This window comes from Podarcis melisellensis (assembly GCF_964234715.1).
Source record: "Podarcis melisellensis genome assembly, chromosome: 13".
NCBI classification, from domain to species: Eukaryota; Metazoa; Chordata; class Lepidosauria; order Squamata; family Lacertidae; genus Podarcis; species Podarcis melisellensis.
This window is the reverse complement of record NC_138545.1, coordinates 19,309,673-19,319,159: the sequence shown is the minus strand read 5'-3', so window position 1 is coordinate 19,319,159 and position 9,487 is coordinate 19,309,673. Positions and strand designations below refer to the sequence as shown.

At 46.7% G+C, this 9,487-nt stretch overlaps 1 protein-coding gene across 1 annotated transcript; it reads right to left on the bottom strand.

Moving 5' to 3' along the window:
- Positions 1–1,946: 1,946 nt before the first annotated feature.
- Positions 1,947–8,549, bottom strand: LOC309355249 (uncharacterized protein). Its single transcript, XM_081885909.1, has 3 exons — positions 8,243–8,549; positions 3,433–6,251; positions 1,947–2,403 (listed from the first exon to the last, which is right to left on the bottom strand). The coding sequence occupies exons 2-3, from the start codon at positions 6,231–6,233 to the stop codon at positions 2,241–2,243; spliced, it is 2,964 nt and encodes a 987-aa protein (XP_081742035.1). The 5' UTR covers positions 6,234–6,251; positions 8,243–8,549; the 3' UTR covers positions 1,947–2,240.
- Positions 8,550–9,487: the final 938 nt, after the last annotated feature.

Sequence of the window (9,487 nt, the reverse complement as noted above, 5' to 3'; positions counted from 1 at the left end):
GGTGTTATTATTATTAGTAGTAGTAGTAGTAGTAGTAGTAGTAGTAGTAGTAGTAGTATCTTCTTTCTTTCTGTTAGATTTGCATTTTTTAAAAAGGAAAAATCCGATTGAGATTATGGTAAACTTCAGATATAGCCCAAGGGCAGAGGTAGTGGAGGCCCAGAGCTCAGATAGGGATGGAAACATCTGTCCATTGGGGGTTTCTGTCTCTCATTTTTTCCAATCTTAAACCGAGTTCTCCACACTTCTGCAGCAGTTTGCAGGGGTGGGGGATTAAATCCTCCTGAAAATTCATGCAACTTTCTCCTAAACACATTTCCCCTCCCCCCAAAAACAATTTTGAGGATGAATGTGTTTTGATTTTCACGTTGTTTTTGGAAAATGCGCATATGATATATTTGGTCCTGAATGCAATCTGAATAGCATCTCCTCCATCCCTAGCCTCAGAGCACAACAGGTTGGTTCTAACAAGTCTTGATTTCACATATCTGACATGGGAAACTGAACTTGCCAGAACACTTTTACATGATTGGGTTTTCCCCTTACAGCCCCCAAATCTAACAGCATTTATAACTGGGAATATTATATCCATTGTAGCAGGCATTTTACATTTTAGCACATTGGGTTGTGCTAACGAGGCTAAGCTTGCTGCACTCCGTTCACACTGAAATCAATAGGATTTACTTTTCCCATTGATTTCAGTGGGGTTAAGTGCAATTAATTTACGTGTCTGCAATGGATTCAGCCCAGTTACTCTTTTGGGATCGAAGTCATTGTACTAACCATCTATAATTACATACAGACAAGAAGCAGGTGTCAAGGAGAGCTATTTCAACTAGCAACCCATAAAAGCGTATCGTTCAGGATACAGACAACATTTCAAACAAATCTGAGGGAATTATATAATTTTGCCATTAGAATTTCGAGCCTTTAAGACAACAATCCTAATAACCGCAATTATTGATATTAACAATGCTTCTAAAGCTCTTCAACACCCAGTCATCATACAGCAGCAATAAACCTTGAACGCATGCTCAGAATTTATTCCCCCCCAAAAAAACTGATTAATCCCCAACTGATTTTTTTAAAAAACTCAATTTAATTCTTTTCTTTTAATGAATTTTAAGGTAATACTGTAAGGCATCAGCTTACTAGATTCAATATTTTTATACTCGCCTCCCCCCAGATAGTTAATGTGAGCCCCACAAGTCCCTGTCCAATTTTAGGGAGCATTGCTTATAAAACATTCTGTCATCCAGAGATGGAAAGTGCCATGGCATCCTTTGTTGGTGGCGGCAATTGCAGTACATGTTCTTCCTTCTGCTTCATGTCATTCTAGGTTAGTGTTTCTTAGCCAGTGGGGCTCCGCCACCCCAGAGGCTTGTATAAAGATCTCAAGGGAGGAGATTCTTTCTTTCTTTCTTTCTTTCTTTCTTTCTTTCTTTCTTTCTTTCTTTCTTTCTTTCTTTCTTTCTTTCTTTCTTTCTTTCTTTCTTTCTTTCTTTTTCTTCCTTCCTTCCTTCCTTCCTTCCTTCCTTCTTCCTTTTTTTTTTTTGAGGGGATGTATTTCTTAAAAAGGGACGCAGGTGGCGCTGTGGGTTAAAGCCTCAGCGCCTAGGACTTGCCGATCGAAAGGTCGGCGGTTCGAATCCCTGCGGCGGGGTGCGCTCCCGCTGCTCGGTCCCAGCGCCTGCCAACCTAGCAGTTCGAAAGCACCTCCGGGTGCAAGTAGATAAATAGGGACCGCTTACCAGCGGGAAGGTAAACGGCGTTTCCGTGTGCGGCTCTGGCTCGCCAGATGCAGCTTTGTCACGCTGGCCACGTGACCCGGAAGTGTCTCCGGACAGCGCTGGCCCCTGGCCTCTTGAGTGAGATGGGCGCACAACCCCAGAGTCTGTCAAGACTGGCCCGCACGGGCAGGGGTACCTTTACCTTTACCTTATTTCTAAAAAACATATTCCAAGCTAAGTAAAAACAACAACAATATTATTTATCTATAAAAGTATGAAATACCTTCATTTCTATTATTAAACACAAAATGCTATTTACAATTAAAAGTCACAACATTCCATTTTTTTATTTTTGGAAATTCAAATAAACTTATAAGAGGAGCCAGGTTTGAAGGGGGTATGTGTGTGGGATTTTTATGTTGGCTAAAAGGCCGCACAGTTGAGAAGCACTGTTGTAGGTTAACCGATACCAGGAAGACTAGTCACAGTGTTTTGCTTTGCGGCCGCCACCTAACAAGTCACGCCAAATTGCGTAGTGTTTTGCTCTGGCTCTCCACAGCTCAAGGCCTCGTGCAGTTTGGTCCAGAACACATTCTCAGCCTCAGGGTCCTCAGGCCATGTGAGGTAGCTCTCTTGCTTCATCAGTTTCCTTAGGCGATGATAGGGAGACAACCTAGGAAGGAAAGAAAGCAGGGCTGAGGTTTCCCATTCCTTAACACACTGACCATACTCCACACCCAAACGTACTCAACGGGGTTCTCAAGAAGTGTCCCGCTGGAGCAGACAAAGGCTGAATCTAAGCAAAACATCCTGCTTCCCTTGGTGGCCAACCAAATGGGGGATGTAACATAAGCAGTCAAGTACAACACTTCCTGTTTGCCTAGAGTGGACATGCAGGGGGGGTGGTTACTCCACAGCTAGGAGGACTTCCTGTCACACCTGGTCTGGAGCTTCCTCCCCCTGCATGTGACCCTGGGAGACCCCATAAAAGGGGCTGGTCACGCAGCCACCTCCCTTCTTCTTTCTCTTGATGCCATGCTCTCTTGATACTGATGTATTTTGCTGTCTGCTGGCTCTCAGTCACCAGGACATGGGCTCATTCCCATATGGGATGAACTCAAACCCTCTTCTTTAACTCTAAGCTAAAGCCTGCCTTCAGGAATCCAACTGTGAACTGAATGTGAGTAAAATTCTTGTTACTTTTAAAAGAAGCTTCTTGTGTCTTTATTATTATTATTTTTTAGGAGGGATAAAAAGGGGACTTATCAGGAACAAAATCCAATCTGAACAAAGCCAGATTGGATTGCTTAAGTAAAGAGATTCAAACGAATCTACCAACTAGCTTCCTGCTATATATTGGGGAATGTCGCTCTGCTGCTGACTCACAAGTGTGAGTTAGGAAGGATACTATTAAATCAATATATCCTCTCCTAGTACCTACAACATTCCCACACCAGCTGCATATGGGAAGCCCACAAGCAAGGGCGCGAAGGCAGTGGCCTTCCCCAGCGTTTCTGAACATGGGTGTTAATATCAAATTGTGGTTTTATTATGATTTGTGGAATTGTACCCTCCTCCGGGGTTATTTTAAACAAAGGATAAGAAATGTTCAAAACAGAAGGAATGAATGAAATAAGATCTCCTGCCTTGGTGCCATATATTCCTGTCTCACCTTTGCGGCTGATGAGCTATCCTCACTCACCTGTAGTTAGGGATTTCCTCCATAAAGACCACAACCAGAGGGTCCTCCCTCTGGTAGTAGATCTTGGAACAAGCAAGTTGGATTTCCAGCGAACACCACTCACTTTCCAAGTAATTGTCGCTCACCACACACAAGGTCTTGCGGCTCTGGCTTATTCCATTCTGAACGTTGTCTATGTAATATTCTCCAGGCGCAAAATCTCTAGGCCCGAAGCAGAGCCGCAAGCTAGGTTCTCCTTGCACTTCCAGCTTTTCCAGAACATTGTTCACCACCCATTCGTGGTCCTGACTACAACAAGAAATGTAGGCATCATACTGGTATTCCTGTCCCTTTTGGCGCAGGCGCTTGACGCCCCAGCCCCTCAGCAGGTAGTAGCCATGTCTGAGGGTCCAACCAAATTTGGCATAGACTAAAACAGTAAACAGGAAGCAAAGGGTGATCACAGTGGTGGCAATGAAGAAGTATATTCCCCTAGTCTCAAAGCAGAAGGAGAAGTCTTCATAAGCAAAGAGACGGTCAGTCGTGCCAGGGCCAAAGCAATGATATGAGCCCAGCATGGACACCTGGATATTTGGTTCCGACACAGACCAGTTTTGAAACCAGGCATTATCACAGGAGCATGTCAGGGGATTCCCAGACACATCCAGGTATTTCAAGGAGGACAGCCCACCAAGCGTTTTTTTGCTGATGTTCCTCAGGTCATTCTTGCTCAGGGATAGTTGCTCTAGTGATGTCAAACCAGAAAATATTTGTTCAGGCAAGTCCTTGATGGCACTGTCATCTATCCAGAGTTGGCTTAAGTTACCCAGGCCTTGGAAGAAATTTAATGAGGGTTTCCAAGAGTCATTGAATGGACTGATTTCGGAGACATCTAAGGACTTGAGGCTAGTCAGGTTAACAAACGAGATGTTAAGGAACAAGAGACTGGGGTTGCCCTTCAAAGAGAGGTATTGTAGGTTCCCCAGGCCTTGGAGGACTTTGTCTGGGGGACAAATGGGTAGTCTAGGACTCTGAAAACTAAGGTCCAGCTTGCGAAGGGAGCGGAGACCAGCAAAAGGACTCGGGTAATCATATTTGTTGTAAGTAAAGAGGTGGTTGTGACTGATGTCCAAGATTTCTAGTTTTTTGAGTGGTGTAAAGACTCCCCGAGATAGCTTGTAAAGCAAGTTGTGGTCTAGATAGAGATATCTCAGGGAGTTCAGCTGGTAAAAGCCATTCCTTTTGACAGTGAGGATTTTGTTTCCTGACAGCAGGAGAGTCCCCACATGCTTGAGCAAAAAGGCACGGGGCTTGATTAATTTGATGCTGTTATCCCTCAAGTCCAAGAACTCCATCTTACGGGCATAATGGAAGGTGTTGCGGGTGACAGCTGTGATCTGGCAGCCCTGCAGGATGAGGGTCCGCAATGCCTCCATGCCAAAAAAGGATCTCTGCTGAAGGTTGGTCAGGTGGTTCTTTGACAGATCCAAATAGCTCAAATGGTTCAAAGGACGGAAGACAGAATCCTCCAACTGGGAAATTGAATTTCTCCTTAGGATCAGGGTACGTAGCTGCATCTGCTTCCCCCAGGCGCTAGAGCTCAGCCTCAGGACTTTGCACTTCTCCAGAGAGAGGAATTCCAGGCCTTGAAATGTTTCAAAGACCCCATTTTTCAGATACTTGTACCCCGTGGTGGACAGATCCAGCCACGTGAGATTAGTGCAGGAACCCAGCTGCCTCAGTTGAGTGTCATTCATTTGAGAATGTTGGATGTCCAAAGAGGTCAAAGAGGGTAAGCTTTTGAAGAAGGAGCAAGCTGCTGACATGCTCTCATTTAATGGTGGATTCATACTGGATAAATGCAACATGGTTAGGTTAGGGAGAGTTGCATTGATAAGCTGGGAGATATCCAGGGGGTTCATATTGAAGGACAACTCCACCAAAACAGGGGTGGCCCGAAAGGATCCAGCCTCCACTTGTGACATGTTGTTATGGGTTAGGTTGAGTTGTTGCAAGTTAGGGAAGGAGCAGTTAGACAAGTCCAGCCTGGAAATCCCATTGCTGTTGAGGCTGAGGTTCCTCAGGGAAGGAAAGACAATCCAACTGGGGCCCATACATGGAGTAGAGATCTGATTGGATCCCAAGTCAAGGAAGGTAAGGTTGGCCAAGCCTTGGGTAGCTGTTGCCACCTCTTGGAGACTAGAGAGATTATTGTTGGGAAGGTGCAGTTCCTGGAGAGCCACCTGGGATATGAGGGAGCTGGGATGCAATGTGGCGATACTGTTGTGACCCAAAAACAGCTCACGCAGATTCCCGAGGTTGGACAACATGGAGGACTCCACAGACACCAGCTGGTTCCAGCTCAGATCAAGCACCTCCAGGTCCTCCAAGCTTTGGAAGGCATTATACTCAATGCCTGATATGTTGTTGTGGTCCAAGTAAAGTTCCAACAAGTGAGGAAGATGGGAAAAGGTTGTTGAGGTCAGGTGTGTCACTTTGTTGTTGGAGGCATTGAGCCAGCGGGTGGAGTTGGGCAGCTGGAGGGTAACAGAAGTCAAGTTGGAGATGGCCTGGCCACTGCAGGTAGCAAGGCCCGGTCTGTTCGGGGAAAGGATACAGTGAGCGAGCCCGAAAGAATGAACGCCCTGATCCGGCCACACAAAGAAGACTAACAGTATGTAGAGCATCATGGAGACAAGTCTAAAATTGGGCATTGTGAGCTCTTTGTGCTTCCTGTATGTCATACTGTGGGTTTCACAGGACCAAAGGCAGTTGTTTCTTCTCCATCTTGGGTTGAGAGAACCATCATGCAGCAGCTTCATACAGAAGACGTTCAGCTCCTAAAACAAGAATATGAACATGCTTCCAGTGAGTTAAACGCACGGTGGTGAAATGTGTAATCTAGTACACTGCACTGACATGAAGGCAGCTAGAAACATTAGGTTCTTCTGCAAGGTTTACTGAGGAGGAGTGCTGATATGAATTCACTAGTCATATACAGGGGTAAACTGCCCACATTCTCTGCCCCTTCAAAGGCTCAGGGATGCAATATGGGGGTACAGCAGAGTTCTCTCCTTATTCCTAAGGCACAGCAAGGGGCCATTGTTCATGCCCCACCTATTATATTGAAAGGAGCTGCCTGCCATAGGAGGGGGGAACATCTTCTCAATGGTACTCAGGGGGATCCTGGGAAGGAGCGAAAAGTGTCCCTTCTACACTGTGCAGGCCAGTCTTTAGTGACTTCCCCAAAACATGTTAGTCTTGAATGAAGGAGAATAGCGTCTAAAATGCAACAAAGGGGAAATGGAGGCAGGAGAAAACAGAGCTGTAGGTTTAAGTCAACTTTCCCCAGCCTGGTGCTCTCCTGATAATTTGGACTACAACTCCCATCAGCCCCAGCCAGCATGGACACACACATACTCTCTCTCTTGCTCTTTCCTTGCCACTGTCGCCCCTGACCATGCACTTGGCTTCTTCCTCTGAAACCAGCCCCACAGCTGCTCACAGAGGAAGAAGGTGAGATGAATGGCGGTCAGCTGTTCCTTCTCCTTCATCCTGTCACCACTTACTCACCCAGGGGCCAGGGCCAAGGTAGATGTGTGGAAACAACTGATCTGCACTTTTTAGAATGATTAAATAAATAGGCAACATGGGGCAGGGGTGAAGCTAAGCAGAATCCGGATGGTGGTGGGCAGAGAGGGGGGGGAGTTTAACCCTTGTGTTCCTGCCACCATCCTGGTTACTCACAAACTGTGATTTGTATCAGGAAAGAACCTCCCATGGGCTCCTGCTGCGGCTAACAGCAAATTGGGGTGTGTCATTTTGATCATGATCACAATGGGGTGATGGTTCCCCACCCCTGCTGCCCCTATCCTCACGGGGAGGCTGCACACATGCTAGTTACGGCATGCTAACTCCTTTTACACACCTGTAGTTTTATTTAGGAAAGTGGCTTTGCGTTTGGAAGGTGCCAATGTTCATTCTCTTGGTGGGAAAACATTTCCTTGTCTGAGCCGCTGGTGAACTGCTGCCAGTCAGTTTTGACAGTCCTGAGCCAGATGGAGCAAATGGTCTGACTCTGTTTCTGTGCCCTCAGAGACAGCAGGTGGATGGGCAACAAGGAGAGAGGACCAGTAAGCAGGCTGCGCAGATTGGCAGTGGGTCTTCAGCTCTGGCCCAGCAGAACATCAACCCCTATCGCCAGCACCTGCCCCCATCCCTGGGTGTCCTCTCATCCAAAGGAAACAAAACACACCGCACAAAACCACACTTCTCTCCTCTCAGGAAAGTGAGGAGCAGCATAACAATATGCGAGGAGACAAAAGAAGCCTCCGCAAACCTCCACAGCTAAACAAAGGACCGCTTCAGACCTTGAGCAACCTCAAGTTGTCGAGTGATTTGTAAATGCCACATGGGAGGAAGCTCAAGGCGGTATGACTGGAGGAATCTGAAACCGCAGGCTTGTGATCCGGTCAGAGGCAAGAAAGCAATCATTTCCAAAGTTTACAAAGCCTCATACTGTAAGGTCTGCAAGTTGTAATATCTCTCGCTCTTTTTAAAACACCGACTGCTAAAAGACAGTTTCAACAGAGAGGGAAAGCTTGCCCTCTTGGGCTTTTGCCTGTCAGGGAAGCTCCTTGAGGCGAACGCAAGAATGCTGCCATGGGCATACTATTGCACAAGCAACCAGATAGGCATGGGAAATACCCATTTTTTCCATCCCCATCATTTCCTCTTTGCCCTTCCACTCATTCTGTTTTGCAAGCCGCCTCTGTGACTGAAGCCAAACCTCCCCACCAAACCCCGAAGGTCCTGCCATGGCTAGACCCACCTTTAGCCTTGGGTCTTTCTCTCATCCGCTGAAGAAGCTGCTCCAGTGTGCTTCCTCCTTCTCCCATGGTACGTGAGGTTTGAGTCGAAGTGCAGCTTATTTCCTCCTGCTGTGGTCAGCGATGTGCCCCTTCACTCCCTGGGTGTGCCAGTTGGGAACTGAAACTTCTCAGCAAAAGGAGGTGCGGCATGAAAAGAGGAAGAGGTGGAGCAACACTGGGATACTTTCGCTCTCTCTTTCACCCATGGGTGAGCTTTAAAAGGAGAATCAGACAAATTCATGGAGGCTCAGGCTGTCAGTGGCTACTAGCTACAATGCATATGTTTTACCTACGCTCTATGGCAAAGCTTTCCGAACTATGTGTTGCGACACAATAGTGTGTCGGCTGCAGTGTATAGGTGTGTCATGCAAGCACTCCCCGTGCTCCTCCCGGGACTGAAAAGGGGTTGGTCCTTTGACTGCCTTGGTAGTTGGAAAGCCTCCGGGCCAGAGGCATCAGGGTACCCTATTTTATGCCTGTATTTAGTCTCTAAACTGGGGTCATCCGGCCCTAACCTTGCATTTAGGTCGCCCACCAGCAGGACCTTTGCTCCCAGATAATCTGCTAGCAGTAACCTGACATAAGAATCCAGTCTATTCCGGTTGCCCTCAATGTCAGGGTTTTTTTGCTAGTTGGGGGAATATAAACGTTAGTAAACTGCAGTTTCCCCAGGATATGAGTAGGGCCATTCCTAGGTGATCTAAGGGGGACAGCTCCTTACAGGTGGGGTTTAGGCATAGTGAGATCAGGATGCATAACCCCTCTTTGAGCCTCCCTGGTCCTCTGCCTGTGACTGCTCTAACTGAAAGGGTTTAATTTAACCTCTGCTTTGCTAGTAAAACTGAATTGCTGTTTTGCAAAATGATGCATGTCTAAAAAAAGTGTGTCACCGGCATAAAAGTATGGGAAGCTCTGCTCTGTGGGGCAGTAAGGTTCTGAACACCAGGTGCTGGAAACCACCATACCCTCCAAGTGCCCCAATTTTCCACACACAGTTCTGGAATTTCAACGGAGCCCAGCAACAGAAGTGTGCAGCACAGGGTGTTGAAATTGTGCACCCCTTAACAATTTTGCAAGAAAATGGACTGCAAGAAGATCAAACCTATCCATTCTAAAGGAAATAAGCCCTGAGTGCTCACTGGAATGACAGATCCTGAAGCTGAGACTCCAATACTTTGGCCACCTCTTGAGAAGAGAAGACTCCC